The sequence below is a fragment of the Corythoichthys intestinalis genome, chromosome 18, assembly GCF_030265065.1.
Source record: "Corythoichthys intestinalis isolate RoL2023-P3 chromosome 18, ASM3026506v1, whole genome shotgun sequence".
Taxonomy (NCBI): Eukaryota; Metazoa; Chordata; class Actinopteri; order Syngnathiformes; family Syngnathidae; genus Corythoichthys; species Corythoichthys intestinalis.
In genome coordinates, this window is record NC_080412.1 from 46,666,985 (window position 1) to 46,689,296 (window position 22,312).

A 22,312-nucleotide genomic window follows, 5' to 3' on the forward strand; every position below is an offset into this window, starting at 1 on the left:
CTGATTCATAGGGGGCCTATTTCCATCAAAGTTGACCAAATGGAAACACAGACAAAGAGTTTTTTCCGTTGAAAATTCTTGTGAATAAATGCTTAAATCCCTGAATTCTTTCTAAATATGGACGTAAAACAGTCTCGATTCTTGGTTAAAAGCAAAAAAAAAAAAAATACCTGCAGTTAGCATTTATTTTACGTAAATATTGTGAACTATGATGCACGTCGGTAAGCAAATTAGCTTAGCTTAGCTTAAATTCTTGTGAATAAATGCTTAAATCCCTGCATTTTTATAGATATGGATGTAAAACAGCCTCAATTCTTGGTTAAAAGCAAAAAAAAAAAAAAACGTGCAATTAGCATTTATTTTACATACAGTAAATATGTTGAAGTACAACGCTAGTCTGTTCATCAATGTGGTGGCCGCCATATACGTAAACAGTTTTTCCAGTGAAAATTCTTGTGAATAAATCTTTAAATCCCTGAATTGATTATAGATATGAATGTAAACCAGTCTCAATTCTTGGTTAAAAGCAAAAAAACGTGCAGTTTGCAGGTATTTTATGTAAATATTACGAACTATGATGCTAGTCAGTAAGCAAATTAGCGGCCGCCACATGTAAACAAAGCTTTTTATGTTGAAAATTCTCGTGAATAAATGCTTAAATCCCTGAATTCTTTATAGATATGGACGCAAAACAGTCTCAATTCTTGGTTGAAAGCAAAAAAAAACAAACAAACGTGAGGTTAGCATCTATTTTTAAGTAAGTATTACGAACTACGATGCTAGTCAGTAAGCAAATTAGCGGCCTCTATATGTAAACACGGCGGCACGGTGGCTGAGTGGTTAGCACGTCTGCCTCACAGTTCTGAGATCAAGGGTTCAATCCCGGGCTTCGGCCTTCCTGTGTGGAGTTTGCATGTTCTCCCCGTGCCTGCGTGGGTTTCCTCCGGGAACTCCGGTTTCCTCCCACATCCCAAAAACATGCATGGTAGGCTGATTGAACACTCTAAATTGTCCGTAGGTGTGAGTATGTGCGTGAATGGTTGTGTGTCTCCTTGTGCCCTGCGATTGGCTGGCAACCAATTCAGGGTGTCCCCTGCCTACTGCCCGAAGTTAGCTGGGATAGGCTCCAGCACCTCCGCGACCCTCGTGAGGAATAAGCGGCATGGAGAATGAATGAATGAATATATGTAAACAAAGAGCTTTTTCTGTTGAAAATTCTTGTGAATAAATGTTTAAATCCCTGAATTCTTTATAGATATGGATGTAAAACACTCTCGATTCTTGGTTGAAAGCAAAAAAAAAAAAACGTGAAGTTAGCATTTATTTTACGTATGTATTACGAACTATGATGCTAGTCAGTAAGCAAATTAGCGGCCTCTATATGTAAACAAAGAGCTTTTTCTGTTGAAAATTATTGTGAATAAATGCTTAAATCCCTGAATTCTTTATAGTATGGACGTAAAACAGTCTCGAGTTTTGGTTAAAAGCAAAAAAAAAAAAAAAACCTGCAGTTAGCATTTATTTTACGTAAATTTTGCGAACTATGATGCTAGTAGGTAAGCAAATTAGCGGCTGCCATATCACGGATAAAGACCTTTTTCCATTAAATTCTTGTGAATGAATGCTTCAATCCCTGAATTCTTTTGAGATATGGACGTAAAACACTCAAGATTCTTGGTTGAAAGCAAAAAACAAAGGTGAAGTTAGCATTTATTTTACGTAAATATTACGAACTATGATGCTAGTCAGTAAGCAAATTAGCGGCCTCTATATGTAAACAAACAGCTTTTTCTGTTGAAAATTATTGTGAATAAATGCTTAAATCCCTGAATTCTTTATATATATGGACGTAAAACAGTCTCGATTCTTTGTTAAAAGCAAAAAAAAAAAAAAAAACCTGCAGTTAGCATTCATTTCACGTAAATATTGCGAACTATGATGCTAGTCAGTAAGCAGCAAATAAGCGGCCACCATATCACAGACAAAGACCTTTTTCCGTTAAATTCTTGTGAATAAATGCTTCAATCCCTGAATTCTTTATAGATATGGACGTAAAACAGTCACGATTGTTGGTTAAAACAAAAAAACGCGCAGTTAGCATTTATTTCAGGTAAATATTGCGAACTATGATGCTAGTCGGTAAGCAAATTAGGGGCCGCCACATGTAAACAAAGCTTTTTTTGTTGAAAATTCTTGTGAATAAATGCCTAAATCCCAGAATTCTTTATAGATATGGATGTAAAACAGTCTTGATTCTTGGTTATAAGCAAAAAAAAACGTGTAGTTGCAGTTATTTTACGTAAATGTTGCGAACTATGATGCTAGTGTGTAAGCAAATTAGTGGCCTTTTTCCGTTGAAAATTCTTGTGAATAAATGCTCTAATCCTCTTTAAGGATATGGACGTAAAACAGTCTCGATTCTTGGTTAAAAGCGAAAAAAAAAAAAAACCTGTCTCCCAAACCACGTTTTTAGCTCGTCATCTTCATGAAAAACAAATGTCCGACGACGAAGTATTTTCGGTATCGTCATTTTTGACGATCACAACGCTGCGAGTAAGCTTTATCATCTTTCCTTCATGCAAATATGAAAAAAAAGTGAGAAACTGAACGCATAAATCACAATCATCACCCACACTTTTCACCTCAATTTAAGGTGGTAGACAACGTTATCGCAGCTCCACATCTTTTATGCATTTCTTAACTCACAAGGGTAACTCTTACATCTATTTTCATCATCGCATCTTTTTTTTTAGACTGCTGATCAAGAACGGCAACAATATCGACTCACCCCCTGTGTACGACTCGTATGAGGTGGAGTATTTGCCTATCGAGGGAGTCCTGAGCACAGGACGTTATCTGTTTGTAGAGTTTACCACAGATGGGACGCTGACCTCCACGGGTGCAGCCATCAGATATGAAGGCAAGTTGAACACTGACTAAAACACTTGCGCACTCTGCTCGCTCATCATTGTCATTTCCCCCCTTAGCTTTTGCAAAAGGAAAGTGCTACGAGCCCTTTGTCAAGTACGGCAATTTCAGCAGCAGCGACTCCACCTATAGCGTCGGGGCTGTGGTGGAATTCTCGTGTGACCCCGGTTACACGCTGGAGCAAGGCTCTGTAGTCATCGAGTGCACCGATGCCGAAAGCACTCAGTGGAATGAAACCGAGCCGGCTTGTAGGGGTGAGCTATCTGATTGATCCTTTTGGATTCTTGATACCATCGAATGAATGAGCCTAGGCTTTCATGTTGGACTTCACTGGGATTTAAAGAAAAAGAAAAATCCCCCTTGAATACATACATATATATATATACAGTGATATGAAAAAGTATCTGAACCTTTTGGAATTTCTCACATTTCTGCATCTCCATCAAATGTGAGCTGATCTATGTCAAAAGCACACAGATGAAAAAACAGTGTCTGCGTTAACTAAAACCACCCTAACATTTATAGGTTTTCATATTTTAATGAGGATAGTATGCAGAAAATGACAGAAGGGGGGAAAAATAATGAAGTGAACCATCACATTTAATATTTTGTGTGTATCCTCTTTTTTAGCTTCAACTGTCTGACAAAAGGCCTCAGGTTTTCTGGCCAAACATCCTGATAAACTTCTGATAAAATTAATTCTTCCATTGATGTTTTCAAGTTGTCCAGGCCCTGAGGCTGCAAAACAGCCCCAAATCATGATGCTCCCTCCACCATGCTTATGGGTGGGGATGAGGTGTTGATGTTGTAGAGCTGTTCCATTATTTCTCCACACATGACGTTGTGTGTTACTACCAAACAATTCAGCTTTGGTTTCATCAGTCCATTTCTCACATTCCTGCATAAAATCACCATCTGATCTGATCTGATCTTTGTCAGACTCACACGGATAAAAAAATAGTGTCTGCTTTAACTAAAACCACCCAAACATTTATAGGTTTTCATATTTTAATGAGGATAGTATGCAGAAAATGACAGAAGGGGGAAAATAATTAAGTGAACCATCAAATTTAATATTTTGTGGCCCCCCCTTTGGCAGCAATAACTTCAACCAGACGCTTCCTGTAGATGCTGATCAGTCTCGCACATCGATTAATACTAATCTAGACCCATTCTTCTCCACAAAACTGCTGTAGTTCAGTCAGATTCCTGGGATGTCTTGCATAAATCGCTATCTTTAGGTCATGCCAAAGCATCTCAATGGGGTTCAAGTCTGGACTTTGACTTGGCCACTCCAGAACGTGTATTTTGTTCTTTTGAAACCATTCTGAAGTTGATTTACTTCTGTGTTTTGGATCATTGTCTTCTTGCAGCATCCATCCTCTTTTTAGCTTCAGCTGTCTGACGGACGGCCTCAGGTTTTCCGGCCAAACATCCTGATAAACTTCTGAATTCATTCTTCTATTGATGTTTTCAAGTTGTCAAGGCCCCGATGCAGCAAAACAGCCACAAATCATGATGCTCCCTCCACCATGCTTATGGGTGGGGATGAGGTGTTGATGTTGTACCATTTTTCCTCCACATATGACGTTGTGTGTTACTCCCAAACAATTCAACTTTGGTTTCATCAGTCCACAAAATATTTTGCCAAAACTTCTGTGGAGTGTCCAAGTGTCTTTTTGCGAACATTAAACGAGAAACAGTGTTGGGTTTTTTTTTTTGACAGCAGTTGCTTCCTTTGTGGAGTCCTCCCATGAGCACCATTCTTGGTCATTGTTATACACATAGTTGATGTGTGCACAGAGATACTGGACTGTGCCAGTGATTTTAGTAAGTCTTTAGGAGACATTCTAGGGTTCCTTTTTACCTCTCTGAGTATTCTATGCTGAACTCTTGGCATCCTCTTTGGTGGACGGCCACTCCTTGAGGGGGATGCAACAGTGCCAAACTCTCTCCATTTGTAGACAGCTCCTCTGACTGTCGATTGATGACTTATAGAGATGATTTTGTATCCTTTCCCATTTTTATACAAAGCAACAATCCTTGATCGCAGGTCTTCAGTGACCGAGCCATGATGCACATCAGCCATTGCTTCTCATCAAGACATTTCTTACCAGGTGTGTGTTTTGTAGTGGGCAGGGCAGCTTTAAACCACACATCAGTGATTGGGCACACGCCTGACTTCAAATGTTTTGAAAAAATTGCTGTCAATTGCTCTTTAAGTCTCCTTAGGCAGAGGGTTCACTTACTTATTTTCCCCCTTCTGTCATTGTTTGAATGCTATCCTCATTAAAATATGAAAACCTATAAATGTTTGGGTGGTTTTAGTTAAAAAAGACACTGTTTTCATCCGTGTGATTTTGACAAAGATCAGATCACATTTGATGGTGATTTTATGCAGAAATGTGAGAAATTCCAAAAGGTTCAGATACCTTTTTCATACCACTGTACATAGGTTTCATGCTTTCATACAAGCTTTTCATTCTCAATCGACACACACGGCACAATGACCTTACCGCAAGCCAGCAGGTTCGTTTTGCAACACAGCAAAATTGAAAAACGTTCCTGTAAAGCTCAGATCAAGAAAATGGGAGGGGGAAAAAAAATAAAATAATTGTTTGCACCACCCTCGGGTCACGGTCACCCTGTGGTTTACTGCTAAATTGCATTTTCCCCTCCATTTAGAGAAGCCTACATGTGTGTACTGCATTCTAATTCGAGTTGATCTTTCATTTGATATCTTATTGCTATAAATGCATATTATTCATGAGTTCAGAATGTAAATTTTCACCTCCCTTCACAGCCATAACCTGTCTTGTTCAAAAATTACCAAATGTTGACCACAGTTGCTAGATGGAAAAGACGGTCTCCAACCCAATCACAGCGTAAAGATAACGTGTTTACAGTGCTGGCCAAAAGTATTGGCACCCCTACAATTTTGTCAGATAATGCTCAATTTCTCCCAGAAAATGATTGCAATTACAAATGCTTTGGTAGTAATATCTTCATTTATTTTGCTTGCAATGAAAAAACACAAAAGAGAATGAAAAGCCTTATCATTTACATAAAACTCCCAAAATGGGCCAGACAAAATTATTTGGCACCCTCAGCCTAATACTTGGTGGCACAACTTTAGACAAAATAACTGCGAACAACCATTTCCGGTATCCATCAATGAGTTTCTTAAAATGCTCTGCTGGAATTTTAGACCATTCTCAACTGCTCCAGGTCTGAGATTTGAAGGGAGCCATTTTCAGATCTCTCCACAGGTCTTCTATGGGATTCAGGTCTGGCCATTTTAAAAGTCTCCAGTGCTTTCTCTCAAACTCGTGCTTTTTGAAGTGTGTTCTGGGTCATTGTCCTGCTGGACGACCCATCACCTCTGAGGGAGACCCAGCTTTCTAACACTGAGCCCTACATTATACTGCAAAATTTGTTAGTTGTCTTCAGACTTCATAATGCCATGCACACAACCAAGCAGTCCAGTCCCAGAGGCAGCAAAGCAACCCCAAAACATCAGGGAACCTCCGCCATGTTTGACTGAGGGAACCGTGTCCTTTTCTTTGAAGGCCTTGGGGTTTTTTTCCTGTAAACTCTATCTTGATGCCTTTTCCCGAAAAACTCTACTTTTGTCTCATCTGACCAGAGAACATCATCTTTCTAAGTTAAGTTTTGGCAAACTCTAGCCTGGCTTTTTTTATGTCTCCGGGTCAGAAGTGGGGTCTACCTGAGTATCCTACCATAGAGTCCCTTTTCATTCAGACGCCGACGGATAGTACGGGTTGACACTGTTGTACACTCGGACTGCGGGACAGCTTGAACTTCTTAGGATGTTAGTCGAGGTTCTTCATCCACCATGCGCACAATCTTTGGTTGAAATCTCTCGTCAATTTTTCTTTTCCGTCCACATGTAGGGAGGTTAGCCACAGTGCCGTGGGCTTTACACTTATTGATGACACTGCGTATGGTAGACACAGGAACATTCAGGTTTTTGGAGATAGACTTGTAGCCTTGAGATTGCCCATGCTCCCTCACAATTTTGCTTCTCAAGTCCTCCGACAGTTCTTTGGTCTTCTTTGTTTACTCCATGTTCAATGTGGTACACACAAGAACACAGGGCAGAGGTTGAGTCAACTTTAATCCATTTTAACTGGCTGCACGTGTGATTTAGTTACTTTGCCACTACCTGTTATGTGCCACAAGTAAGTAACAGGTGCTGTTAATTACACAAATTAGAGAAGCATCACATGATTTTTCAAACGGTGGAAATACTTTTGTCCGGCCCAAATTTTTGGAGTTTTGTGTAAAATGATAATGTTTTTTTTCCTTTCCATTCTCTTTTGTTTTGTTTTTCATTGCAAGCAAAATAAATGAAGATATTACTACTAAAGCATTTGTAATTGCAAACATTTTCTGGGAGAAATCAAGCATTACCTGACAGAATTGCAGGGGTGCCAATACTTTTGGCCAACACTGTAAACCATAAAAATAATTTCTCAGTACACAAATCAGACAAAAATCCTGTTCAAGCAATTAAAAAAAAAAAATGCTGCTGATTGACATTTTTTTCTTGTGGACAAAGCGCTGATATAAATTGGGTCAATGACTCGTTTGTTTTTTTTTAAACAAACTAAGCAACAAAATCGAATAAGAGGAGGCAGACGGTAATCAATCCGTTTTCTTTTTCAAACTGTTGTTCATAAATACAATCCAAATCCAATTTCAAAGCACACTCTCTTGTATGACAACTTACAGTTTGCGTCTGTGTTGAAAGGAGACTCTAATCCAGGGGTGTCCAAACTTTTTGCAAAGGGGGCCAGATTTGGTGTGGTAAAAATGGTGGGGGCCGACCTTGGCTGACGTCCTTTACGTAGAACAATATATTTAAACAAATTGTAGCAAGCCATTCTGTGTTTCACATTTGCTTTATTATTTTTTTTCAATTCATAGTTTCAACAATCTCGCAACTAGCCTTTGTGGCGTTCTCTTTCGACTCTCGGGCTCTTGCGAAATACTGCTGCTGTGAAATTAAACTAGCTTCAAGTTGCTTCAATTTCTCGCTGCGTATCTTCCCTGTAATCTTGTACATGTCAGCGTGTCTTGTTTGGTAATATCGCCTCACATTGTCTCTTTGCAAATGAGGCAGACACTGTTGTTGCGTATTTTAGTGAAGAAATAGTTCAATTTCCACCTATCCTTGAAGCGTCAACTTTCTTTTTTTTTTATTGATTGTCGCCATTTTAGAAAATTGGAAGTAAAGGGTCACACTGGGTAATGTTGCTTAGAGTGCTGCTGCCTTTTAGTGGGTAAATGATGAGTAGCATTTAGTGTGTAAGCTACTTCATATGCTGGTAGCAGTACTGCTGACCAAATTATTAAGTCTGTGTGCGGGCCAGATGTTATTGATTTTATGACAGAGGCTGGGGGCCGGATGAAACTTGACCACAGGCTGCATTTGGCCCCCGGGCCGGACTTTAGACATGTGTGCTCTAAGCTGTCATATGTGTGTGGTTACTTTCGAAAAAGAAATTAGACAAATTTACTATCTAACAGTAACTCAAGTGCTAATATGGTTCTCTTCTTCTCATCTTCCAATCTGACAACTCTGGTAACATCAATGCAAGTAAAATGTATAATAAACACCGGGCGTGTTTTTGCGTTGTAGCCGTGTGCAGCGGTGAGATGACCGACTCCGCTGGCGTGGTCCTGTCTCCTAACTGGCCCGAAGCCTACGACAAGGGCCAGGACTGCATCTGGGGCATCCATGTAGAAGAGGACAAGAGGATCATGCTGGATATTCAAGTGTAAGGCACCGAAAACACGTACACGAGTTGTAACTCACACGTCGCGGTCTCGAGGGGTCACGGTGACCTTGAGACAATGAATGCGGCGTCTCCAGACGCTGTCTCTCGCTCCCTTCCACTCACACCGACACACTATGACAGGCACACGGGGAAGTGTTTCTATAGTTGCAGTCGCTAATTAGATTTTTTTCCCCCTCCTCTACATTAAGCATTCTGCCTTGCTTTCAGCTCGTTCTCCGACCAGATTAGCCAGTAAGCCTTCCTACTCTCACTTCCCTGGTGTGTCTCAGAGTTGGCTTTGAAATGAATATGCTCTGGCAGTGAACTACCGTGAGCCACTTATCCGGCCCTCCCAACTGGAACTCAACACACATGCACACGGATGTCGACATTAGGCGCACGCAGACGTGTTAGCCCCCGACCGTTACTCTTAAGCTAACACGCCCCGGAAATAGGAGTTACCAACAGAGTTTAAGACAGACCGCATCATAAAACATGTTGCTCATATTCCTGCACTCAAAAACTAGCTGCTTTTTCATCAGAACGATTCTTCTTTTTCCGCAGCCGTACGCGGCAAAAAAAAATTGTATAAGTGATGATGTTATTGCCTGAAGCACTCGCACACAGGAGGGCAGGGGGAGGTTAAATTTAAACCAGCTGGAATGCCGCCGCAGGCTATAGAAAAATTGACTCGCAGACAATAGCTATCACAGACTATTGTTGGTTATTGGGCATGCTATTCACGTGCGCATTTAAGCTTTTATGCCACATTGTACGCACCTTATCAATGCATTCCTGCTTGCTACAGTGTTGTTCGCATGAGGTAAATAAAATATGTGTCTTGTTAAAAATTGATGGTAGCTTTGCCTGAAATGCAAAAGCTACCATCTATAATATTCTGGGTTTTTTTTTTCCAATGGCATTTCTTCAGCACGCCACCCAGCCAAAACAGTTTGACCCACCGACAACGACTGGAATTCTCATGTCACGCAGGCTGTCTTTAGTTTGCCACCCCAGAAATTTCCATTCACCAAAAAAAAAAATGCAGGGTTTTTTTATTTTTATTTTTTTTTGGGGGGGGGGGGGGGTTATTTCCACAAACACAATAAGCAATAATTAACCTTATTAGATGGGGCTCTGCAACACACACTAAATGTATCTCGTAGCGTTACCATAGCATTCGCGTTCACGTTAACATTAGGCTAATGCTAACGGCGAGCGTCCTCTACTCTCAACTTTTTTCACATACAGTCTAGGTGGCTATAATTAAATGAAAATAATGTACTGTTTTCCTGTTGAGTGTGGATATCAGGGGTCCCCAAACTTTTTCCTGTGAGGGCCACATAACTTTTCCCTTCTCTGATGAGGGGCCGAGGTCAGTTTGTAAAAGAAAAGGTGTGACGATTGTAGGAGTGCCTAAATGTAAAAATTTATTGTTTTTCAGAAAGCCACAATCAAATAATCCTTTCTGGATTCTTCACTGAACAAAAGTAAATAATATAATACAATATAATATAATTAGGGCTGTCAAAATTATCGCGTTAACGGGCGGTTATTATTTTTTTAAATTAATCACATTAAAATATTTGACGCTATTAACGCACATGCCCCGCTCAAACAGATTAAAATGACAGCAGTGTAATGTCCGCTTGTTACTTATTTTTTGTTGTTTGGCGCCCTCTGCTGGCGCTTGGGTCCAAATGATTTTATGGGTTTGGGGAGTGAGCATGGTGTAATTATTGACATCAGCAATGGCGAGCTACTAGTTTATTTTTTGTTTGAACATTTTACAAATTTTAATAAAACAAAAACATTAAGAGGGGTTTTAATATAAAATTTCTATAACTTGTACTAACATTTATCTTTTAAGAACTACACGTTTTTCTGTCCATGGATCGCTTTAAGAGAATGTTAATAATTTTAATGCCATCTTGTTGATTTATGGTTATAATAAACAAATACAGTACTTATGTACCGTATGTTGAATGTATATATCCGTATTGTGTCTTATCTTTCCATTCCAACAATAATTTACAGAAAAATATGGCATATTTTATAGATGGTTTGAATTGCGATTAATTACGATTATTTAATTTTTAAGCTGTAATTAATTCGATTAAAAATTTTAATCATTTGACAGCCCTAAATATAATATAATATAATATCATATCATATAATAATACCACTATTAATTAAATAGATAATAACTAAATAACCCTCTCTGGGTTCTTCACAGAAAAAAAGCCAGGAAATAAATAACACTATTGGAAGAAGAAAAAAAAAAATCAAAATCCATATTCGGACCGCGGGCCGTAGTTTTGGGACCCCTGGTGTATATAATCACCAAGTTGGCGCTGTCCTTGTAGATGCTATACCTAACTCAACTAAAGTGCATTCTGTGGCGTCATTACAATATAAAATTATAAAGTAGTACAATGTACAGGACAGTTAGTAGAAGTAAGGATTTAATTTTATTACAATGTAAAATATTAGGTTAGAATTTAGGCGAGAGTAAGCACCAGTAACATTTAAAGTGCGTAAGACAGGATAAAAAAAAGTCTTAAATAGCAGCTTATGTCATAGCGAAAAATCACACAAAACCAGCCCGAATCATATCACACGGCGGTGGGGCTGTCGATTGTCTTCGCCGATCATCCTAAACCTGAGACTGAAGCCGGAAGTCACTCATTTTCATGGCGCGGGATTCAAAAATTGAATATATAAAACGATCACTTCCAAACAAGTCCAAGCGGTCCATTTCATTCAGGAGCATAAAACACCGAGTGAAATATGAAAGAAACATGCTTTTTGGTGTCATACACACTTTAAGTTATTACAATGTAAAATTATCAGTTAGTAGAATTTTGGAGCGAGTTAGCGCAAATAACAATAAAAAATTATTACAATGTAAAATTATAAGTTACTCCAATTTTGGAGGAAAGTTAGCTGAAGTTATTACAGTGTAAAATTGTAAGTTAGTAGAACTCACTGTTGATAAAAATCAAAACTCAGAGTTAAGCAAACTCAGAAGCAAAACTTAAAATATTTAGTTCAATTTTCCAACTGAAAATTTTATCGAAGTTTCTGGCCTTGAAATTTTGAGTTGACCGAACCTTTTTTTTTTCTACAGTGTGCAATATGTGCTTGTCTGTCAATGTTCGTTAGAAATAGTTGGAAACCTCTATGTACTGTACCTACAAATCAGAAATAGCATGCAGTTCATATCTCCACACACTGTGAGGCACTAAAATGCCAGATACAATTAGAGCAGTGCTTCTCAATTATTTTCTGTTACGCCCCCCCACAGGAAGACGTAAACGCTCCGTGCCCCCCCCAACTCTCTGCCGCCACTGTAAATATACTGTACTATCGTTTGTCTACAGAATTCTTATTATTATAATGTAAGTACACCTCTGCATAACATTGTGTACTTTTTAATATTAAAGAAGAAAAAATAAAGTGTTAAAAAAAGAACACATCCATTCTGTAAAAATAGACTCAAGATACATTTTTTGACCATTTGATACTGAAAAAAATCAAATCAAATCAAAAAAAAAATCCGAAAGTCAAATTGATTAGCAACATTAACTCAAGAGGACAATATGCCAAACCATTAGACTGAAAAAAAAAACAAAAATTAATAGAACAAAAACGACAGTGTCATTGGAAGAGGAACAGTTTTTATATTTGCTGCAGGCAGTATCAGCTCCTTTGCTGTGGTGTTGGGTTATTTTGCATTGAGCAACTTGGTATGCCACCTTATGTGATGCTGACAGTGCTCGCTGGTTTACTGATGTAACACTGACAAAACGGGACAATTGTTGACAATATGTCCGCTGCGAACATTTTTAGACAAAGTAAACAGACTGGTCTTTCCTAGTCTCCCACTGTACTAAAAGTCAAAAGCCAAATGCTATGTACGCTTCGTCATATTTCTTTGTCTTAGCTTTTCATATCTCCAGTGCTCTTTGCTGTGTGCTCTTGTCTGGTTCAAAAATACTGCGCACATGCTGAAAATGAGAGCGCCACCCACTCAGCAGATGTGCAATTACACTTTATTCTAGTTCGGCAAAAAAGTATGTTCCCAAAGGTCACATGCGCCACCCCCAGCATCACTCTGCGCCCCCCCGGGGGGGGGGGGGGCGCCCCGCCCCGCCCCACTATTTCAGAAGTACTGAATTAGAGCAACTGAGATACTGTTGTAAGAAAGCAATGTAGGTGAACTTAGAGCCATTGACTGAGTTGATGATCGTGAAATGTTGATAACCCTGAAACGCAGTGTCAGCAATAAAATTAACTTATTAGATCTATGTATGTATATATACATCTTAAGTTCAATCCTCAGTTCAAGCTCAGTTGTTGTTGAAGCTTTTGAAAGCTTAGGTTTAAAGAAATTCTAAATATCCATCTTGCTTACTCAGGTGTAATTTTGGCGAACCAAAGCTAAGGTGGTAGTCCCATGATCTGTTCAAAAAATAATTTTCACCCATCATGAAATAGTTTGTAAGATCATTGTTCATTTTATTCATTTTTGTTGTTTATTTTATTGCTTTACAACTTTTATAGACAACATTTTACCGGCTAGGTCTTTATTGTAAAATCATATATAGGCAAGTCAATTGCATGCAATTACATTTTTCGGCCACTGGGGAGAGGGGGGTCTCTGCCCCGTCTGCCTCCCCTCAAACTCCGCGCATGCTTACACCACACATATTGTACTGTTAAAACGAACTGCAAAATTCTGTTAAAATTAGCCCAAATTTGATCAACACGCCCAAAGCATTTTTTTCCCGCCCCGAGCCAGCGGGAACTCACCCAATCTGGCAACACTGTCTCTGTATTAAAGGAGAGGTGGTCCACACCTCCCCACATTAATGAGAACATTTTCCGTATTATCATTCATCACTGTGCTTGTGCTGAAAGTGACAGAGGAGCAGCGTGCATAATGAGGACTGATTAATTTGGGCCAAACAGGAGGGCTGGCTCCTCACTAATTAGCATGGCGGCAGACGAGAGGTTGCAGCTGATCTGCACCTGCACAAGGCTTTATAAAAATGTTAAACAGTACAGTACTGTTTTCCACAATAGGGAATGTGTTTAAAAGCTTTTCATTGCACACATTGGGTTCGGGGAGCCCTCTCGTGGAAGCTAACAGCACTACACCGTAACCTGTGAGCGCCAAGCCAGCAATTTAGCTGTCAAATATGAGAAATATTGCAATACTGTCTTTTCAAAGCGTGACACTGAGAGCAATTTAGACTCTTAGATAATGCTGGCCTCTTTAGACGTGGCAGGTCACATTCAAAAGGCTCACTTACATTGTTCAGCCCATGTCATTGTTATTCAAAAATAGATTTTTTTTCCCCCCCAAAAGACCCCTCAAGCTAAACACGCAAAGTCCCGCACAGCATTGAAGGGAGAAAATGCGCTTTCTAGAAAATTGCTTTGCACCGCATGACAGTAAATTGTCGTTAGAAGTGAGAACATGAAATGAACGGAAACGGCTTTCAGTCAAGTCAATGCCAGGTTGCTATAGTGAGGCCAGTTCAGGGGCTGCTCGTGTTTAACTACTGTACTGAATAATGTGTGATGAAGGCCATTTCGATATCCTGGGTTGTGTCTGTGCAGAACCAGGATAGTAGTTTTTGGTCTCAAGGCCCCGATTGCACATAAAAACGGAGCCATTTAGAAAAAGTGCAGTACTTGTGCCTCCATGAATCCATGAAGACAAGTTACAAGCATATAAGTTACTTAGGGTGACCATATTTTGTTTTCCAATGCAGTTTGAAAAACAAATAAATAAATAAATAATGACTTTAAAAAAAAAAAAAAAAATATATATATATATATATATATATATATATATATATATATCAACATATTAGGGCTGTCAAAATTATCGCGTTAACGAGCGATAATTAATTTTTTAATTAATCCCGTTAAAATATTTGACGCAATTAACGCACAAATGCCCCGCTCAAACAGATTAAAATGACAGCACAGTGAAAGGTGTACTTGTTGTGTTTTTCGGAGTTTTGCCGGAGTTTTTATAGGCTTCAGCATCCATGAGCATTGTGTAAGTAATTATTGACATCAACAATGGCGGGCTACTAGTTTATTTTTTGATTGAAAATTTTACAAATTTTATTAAAATGAAAACATTAAGAGGGGTTTTAATATAAAATTTCTACAACTTCTACTAACATTTCTCTTTTAAGAACTACAAGTCTTTCTATCCATGGATCGCTTTAACAGAATGTTAACAATGTTAATGCCATCTTGTTGATTTATTGTTATCATAAACAAATAGTCCTTATGTACCGTATGTTGAATGTATATATCCATCTCGTGTCTTATCTTTCCATTTCAACAATAATTTACAGAAAAATATGGCATATTTTATAGATGGTTTGAATTGCGATTAATTGCGATTAATTACGATTAATTAATTTTTAAGCTGTAATTAACTCGATTAAAAATGTTAATCGTTTGACACCCCTAATATATATATATATATATATATATATATATATATATATATATATATATATATATTATGCCTGTCAACAATAACGCGTTAACGACCATCATTAATCTGGAAATATTAACGCATTAAAAAAAAATAACGCAATTTACCGCTCACACTAAGTTTGGCCACAACTGCCTCCCGTAGTCCCACACGGTGATGTTTACGTTCTCCGCGCGGCAATGCAGGACAAAATGCAGCCCGCCACGATGAGTGAGGATGATGACCAAGGACTGCTCCATGGCAAATTCCATTGCCTAATGGAAATCTGGATAAAACAAAAGTTGTGTGCACATACTGCTGTGATGAACTGTCCTTCCATCGAAGCACAACTAGCCTAAAGTACCACCTTTGGGCAAAGCATATCTTCGCTAGTGTTAGCAATAGAGGCGTGCGAAATTTCCAATTCTTAGATTATTCGCGATTCGGCCGTGGAAGATTCGAGAACGATTCACAAACATCCAAATTGTGATTATTGAATTATACCAGGTAAAGCGGAAATAAAACACAGTCAGTGCGGTCTTCAGGACGCAATGAGGAACGGACATAGAGTAAATATCATGTTCAACTCATGCCGCTAGATAGAAAAAAAATAAATAAATACCTGACTGCGGCCGTCAGCCGCTACAAACAGCACCCAGTTGCTAGTTGCTACATATATACGGCAACATACGGCTATGGTAGATATCACATATATCTAGAACTAGATGTGAAATGACAGATGACAGCCATGTTAGATCATATACCAAGAACTAGATGCGAAATGACAGACTTTCCCGCGCTAGTAAACAGGCGCCATCTTAAAGCGGTAGACTTCTATAGAAGGCTCTGATGTAGCAAACCTAATTACTTTTTATCCCGAAAAAAAAATCGGCAAAATTTTGACTTGAATCTGTCTTTAAATGATGAAACCGTTTTAAAACTTTCACGTCGAAAGTAGACCGAAGGGAAAGTATGGAATAACGGGAGCAATTTTAACGATTGATTCACAACATTAAATTAATTGAATGTCAATACAGAATGGGGACTTGAGTATTTTATTCACTGTTTTTAACGGCTAACTTGATACTGAAATAGTAGTTTGTTTAGCCTGAGAGGATTTTTGAACAATTTTGGAACTAGTGTACAAAAAATTAAAAAGGGGGGGGGGGGGCTTGTGGTGCATCAATAATCGATTTATAATGGAATCGGAGCCTCTGAATCGTAATCATAATCGAATCGTTAGGTGCCCAAAGATTCCCACCTCTAGTTAAGAGTAAGGTGAACGGCCGGAGTTTGGCCTTTTGACAGGGTTGTCGGGTCTCGTCGGCCCGGGTCGTTGGAGCTGCGTCAGCGCGGGTTCGGCTGGCGTGATTCCGGCAATCTGCTAAAAGGTCAGATTCCTTCAATGTATACATAAGAAACCTTGAAATCCGGGCTTCTCCATGATTTTTTTTTTTTTAATGTATACTAGATGGATTTATTGAGCAGTATGACTTAGTGTGGCTCGGGTGAAAAAGTGAAAATTGGCATTTTCTATGATAATTTGTGGAGTTTCGAATGAATTTTCCACACTAAATGGAGGCCTACAGAGGTCAAATAATTCTAACAACACTCCTAGACACATAAAATAAAACTGTGTAAAATTTTGTCAAAATCCACTCAGCCGTTTTGCCGGCCATAAAACACAGATGAATTTGCCAGATAATTCCACTTACTTGAACTAAATATTGCCATTTGTTCTGAAGCCCAAACATCTAAAAAAAAATATATATATATGGTCATTTTTCACCTAAATCAAGAAAAAATTGCTTTCAAATAATGTTTTGAACCATACATATTCTTGAATAAAGAACATTTCTGACAAGTTTTTTTTTTTTTTTTTTTTAGGATTATGTATAATAATTTATTGCTTAAAATAAGGCTGTTAAACTTATTTTCAGCTGGCCATTTTTCTTCAAGAAATCTGAGTGAAATATACTTGAAGTGCTGGCAGTTAATATAACTTATTTCCAATAGATTTACCCTGAAAACAAGGGAATTTAACTAGTTTTAAGGAGTTGTGTTTTTGCTGTGTCGTAATGTTATACTTTAGGAATGGCTTACTTTTAAAGCAATTTTTGTGCAACTTATGTATTTACTCTGTAAGTAATTGTTGCCAAAAGTTTACCATTACACAATGTCAGACAATCTGTCTTTATTTAGATGTTGGAATTTACTACTTGTTCACATTTGATGTTGGAAAAAAAAGAGCAATATTATTTTTGCACAGTAATATTTTCTCTTGTGTATACTTTAAAATTTTACATGAATCTTTTAATAAAATTATCGGCTTGACATTATCGGTTATCAGTTGGAACGAGGAGGAAATTATCGGTTATCGGCTGAAAAATGCATTATCGTGCATCACTAATCAAAACACATCTCTAGTATTTAGTAGCACCACCTCTGGCTTTTATGACAGCTTGCAGTCTCTGAGGCATGGACATGAGAAGTATTCTTCATCAATTTGGTGCCAACTCTCTTTGATCGCAGTTGCCAGACCATTGTTGCAGGTCGGAGCCTTGGTGTGGACCATGTATTTCAATTTCCACCACAGGTTTTCAATAGGGTTGAGATCTGGGCTATTTGCAGGCCATGGCACTGACTAGATAAGTCTTTCTTCAAGAAAGGTTATTTTCAGTGATGAGTCAAGAATCTGCATTCAACAAGGTAATGATGCTGGAACTTTTGTTTGGTGCTGTTCCAGTGAGATTTACAAAGATGACTGCCTGAAGTAAACGTCAAAATTCCCTGCATGTGAAGCAGAGGCACAGGGGAGATGGCTGTGGTTAAATCTTCAATAAATCTTCAATCTTCAATAAATGCAGAAGTTTACATTGAAATTTTAGACAGCTTTCTTATCTCTTCAATTGAAAATATGTTTCTGATTTTCCAAGATGACAATGCATCATGCCACAGAGCTAAAACTGTTAAAGCACTCCTTGGAGAAAGACTCATCCAGTCAATGGCATGGCCTGCAAATATCCCAGATCTCAACCCTGTTGAAAACCTGTGGTGGAAATGGAAAAAAATGGTCCACAGCAAGACTCCGACCTGCAATGTGGTCAAACACACAGACAGCCACACAGACAAACTTGGAGAGACAGCGAGAACCAAAAGTGGTATTTTCCATGTGGCAAAATTGATTTTGCTGTGTGGCTTTTTTTTTTTTGCCATGTGGCAAAATGGATTTTGCCATGTGGCATTTTTATTGGTATGTGGCAAAATGGATTTTGGTTTGTGTGCATCAATTTTTTGGGGTATATGGCATTTTTGCAGGCCATGCATGTCCATGCCATTGACGGCCATGCACGTCCAAATTTTCCATTAATTTTAAATGGCAGAAAAGCATGTGTGGCTGTAATTGTTAACTATACACTTACCATTAGAGCACATTGACATTCAACTGGCTCCCAAGTACGGCTATGCCATTGACGGCTGTGCACGTCCAAATTTTGCATTCATTTTGAATGGCAGATGTGATTTTTGACCATACACGACATTACAGCGCATCCATTTTGCCACATACCAACAAAAAATGCTACATGTCAAATTACATTTTGCCACATGGCAAAAATAAATACCACATGGCAAATTCAATTTTGCCACATGGCAAAAAATAAATAAATAAATAAATGCCACATGGCGAAATTCATTTTTACCACATGGCAAAAAAATGCCACATTGCAAAAATAAGTACCACATTGCAAATTCAATTTTGCCACATGGCAAAAAAAAAAAAAAAAAATGCCACAAGGCGAAATTCATTTTTGCCACATTGCAAAAAAAAAAAAAAAAAATGCCACATGGCAAATACCACTTTTCGTTCTCGGCCGTGCTGCAAACTTGCCTTTATAGAGATTAAGATATCCAGCTGAAATGATCCCTTAGTAATATTCTGGAAAGTTGTACTTTTTTTTTTTTTTTAAATCCAGCGTCTTGTTGTGGCGTACTCAAAACCACAAAATATCATCACAGCACATTTAAAGTTGTACATGAAAGCATAAAGTTTAAAAGCCAACTGCAACATTACAATTGCAAGAGACACGTCTTTTCCAAAAAGTACCACTACATAATCGTACTCAAGTACCGTAATTTTCGCACTATAAGGCGCACCTGACTATAAGCCGCTACCCACCACATTTGGCACGAAAACGGAATTTGTTCATAGATAAGCCGCACTGGACTATAAGCCTCAGCTGTCCTCACTGTATTATGGGAAATTCACAGCAAAAGATATTAACCGGTAACACTTTGACAGTGGCATCATATGACTGCCATAAGACCAAATAAACCACAATGAAGCTTTGAACTAATTGGCTGCAAAGCGTCATTGCTTCAAGAAGCTTCATTTGGCCATCAGTGCTCCTGCTGTCAACACTTTTGTTGTCCAACATGCCTCCTAGCATGCATTGCAGCACTACAGAATCACAATTAATGTTATGTGCTAATTATTTCTTCAGTTTCTGTTCCAGTTATTTCATTACTTGCTAGTTATGGTATTTGGTAAGACTTTATATGACAGTGTTGCCATAAGACTGTCATAAGACAATCATAATTATGACATGACACTGTCCTGGGCGTTAATGAATGCTTATAACATATGTCATTTAGTGTTATCCGGCAAATTATCTCACTTTTGAATGGATTTAAAAGATCCAAGCTGGACATAAATGGAGTTAGTGACATAATTTGGCGGATGACACTTTCTATTCTATTCTATTCTATTCTATTCTATTCTATTCTATTCTATTCTATTCTGTTCTAAAACATGAGCATTCAGTGAGGCCCATGATCGTGTCATTTCATTAATTATGACGGTTTTATGACAGTGTTATGACATCGCTGTGAATAAAGTGTTACCTACTAACCCAAATAAATCAACAAATAAGCCGCACTGGACGATAAGCCGCAGGATTCAAAATGAAGGGAAAAGGAGCGGTTTATAGTCCGAAAATTACGGTACATATGCACAAAAAAAATGTTACTTAGGTACAGTAAAGAAGTACTTTTACTTCGTCAGATTCCACCACTGCCCAAGAACATGTCAATTTGTTTTGTTTTTAATTTTCCACGGTGGTAAAAAATATCAGTTGATAGGGAAATAATCCATATTTCATTGTGCATTTTAGGCTCAACTTGGGCAAAAACGACCTTCTGACCTTCTACGACGGCGATGACTTGTCCGCCAACATTCTCGGGCAATACAGCGGTAAACGTCCTCACTTCAAGCTTTTCACGTCCATGGCAGATGTCACCGTACAGTTTCAATCCGATCCCGCCACCAATATCTACGGCTACAACAATGGATTTGTGGTGCACTTTTTCGGTGAGATTTAAGCATACGAAAGCCGACAACATGCACTAAAAAAAATTGTCAAGATATTGTCTCGTCGCATTGATTTCTTTGCTGTGTTTGTTTGGCTCATCGCAGGTGTGCAGCGGTCGATAACAATGACAAACACTATAATTGGGTACACTTAATTGTGGGCTGCTTTGCCTGACGCTTTGTGTTATTTGCCATGTGCGTCGAGCGGTGCCGAGCCGCCTGCTGCGTTCCTCGCGGGAAACATTTCCAGCCTTTGTTTGCATTTGCCTCCCGAAACACTCTCGTTTTGTTCAAATAGAAAAGCTTGCATTTATATCTCTGCTCTTACATGAATTTCTCTCTTTACAAAGCATTGAGACACTGTCGTTTGCTGTGCATATCAACTGCTGGTGGATTAGCATCACATTTCTAAAAGATTTTAGCTAAGGGAAAATATTCAATACTCAAATCAGAGAAATAGGTAAAAACACTGCATCCAGTTCTCCATTCGTTCCAATTCCTTCGATTTGACTCTTTCACTTGAAACAATATATGACGCGGTTACCATATTTTCCGCACTACAAGGCTCATGGGAATATAAAGTCCCTTTCACGCATACCTGAACTCCGGTTAATTCCCGGGATTTAAACGGGAAGCCCTTATGTGTGAAAGCAATTTCCCGGGTCGTCCGAGACGGTGATAACAAGGACATTTACCGGGTCGCGTCCTTGTGTAATGTCTTGGACTTGCACGGGAAGCAAAATGTGTGAAAGCCTGTGTTTAATTCCCGGGTCACAGCACGAAGGCTGATGACGTAAATACAATGTATCACAAATAGGGCTGCAGCTATCGAATATTTTAGTAATCGAGTAATCGACTGAAAATTCTATCGATTAATCGAGTAATTGGATAAAACATTTTTTTTTAGGTAAAGAGCAATTATTAATATACATGAGAAAACAAGACATTTCATCTAATCTTGAACCATTTTCATTCAATCAATGTCTTTATTTTCAATGTACATTGTTGAAAACAGCCAACAATTGCAATCTCAAATGTGACTTAAAAAAAAAAAAAAAAAAAAGACTAATTCACTGCTTTTACTTAAAAAACTTCTGGATCATATAAAAAAATGATGATCCTGATAGGATTTTGAGTTTTTGCAGTGTTCAAAATAAATGTACGTATGATACCTGCTGTATTGGAGCACATTAGGGATCAGTGCTACTTGGTGTTTTATCCAGAAATAGCTACTGAGCTAAAATTGACAGTTAGCATTATTTTTTATTTTACACCCTCATCACTCTACAGCGCTATGTTTTCACAGATTAAATAAAGTCTGTATGTAAGACACGTTAGCCACACATCGACAGTGGTCATAATTATTAGAAAACTAGCCCTCAGCAGCGCTAACGTTACGTGAGCTAGTGACAGTAACGTTAATCTTATTTATTAGTGCTATGTAGTCTACTGCTTTAAGATGGCGGCTGTTTACTAACGCCGCCCTGTCTGTCATTTCGCATCTACTTACATATATCTAAGAGACGCATCAGAACTTAGCTACCCGCTACCACCGTAGCATCATGCGGGCGTAGTTTTTAGCAACGTCGGCGTAGCTTGTAGCGGCTGTCAGCTGCAGTAAGGTATTTTTTTATATTGGTTCTTCCTCTATGCACGTGACCTCAGCGCGTTGTCCTGCATTAAAAGTACTCTGAGCAAAATGTG

The 22,312-nt window shown here is 38.5% G+C and overlaps 1 protein-coding gene across 3 annotated transcripts in view; it reads left to right on the forward strand.

Annotated features, from left to right (window-relative positions):
• Positions 1-22,312, forward strand: part of LOC130906121 (seizure protein 6 homolog) — a 227,229-nt gene that overhangs the window by 188,896 nt on the left and 16,021 nt on the right. For all 3 annotated transcript variants that reach the window (XM_057820079.1, XM_057820080.1, XM_057820081.1), the window contains exons 7-10: positions 2,754-2,920; positions 2,988-3,182; positions 8,594-8,732; positions 20,412-20,608. In XM_057820079.1, the coding sequence (XP_057676062.1) occupies positions 2,754-2,920; positions 2,988-3,182; positions 8,594-8,732; positions 20,412-20,608 (698 nt within the window). The remainder of the gene's footprint in view (positions 1-2,753; positions 2,921-2,987; positions 3,183-8,593; positions 8,733-20,411; positions 20,609-22,312) is intronic.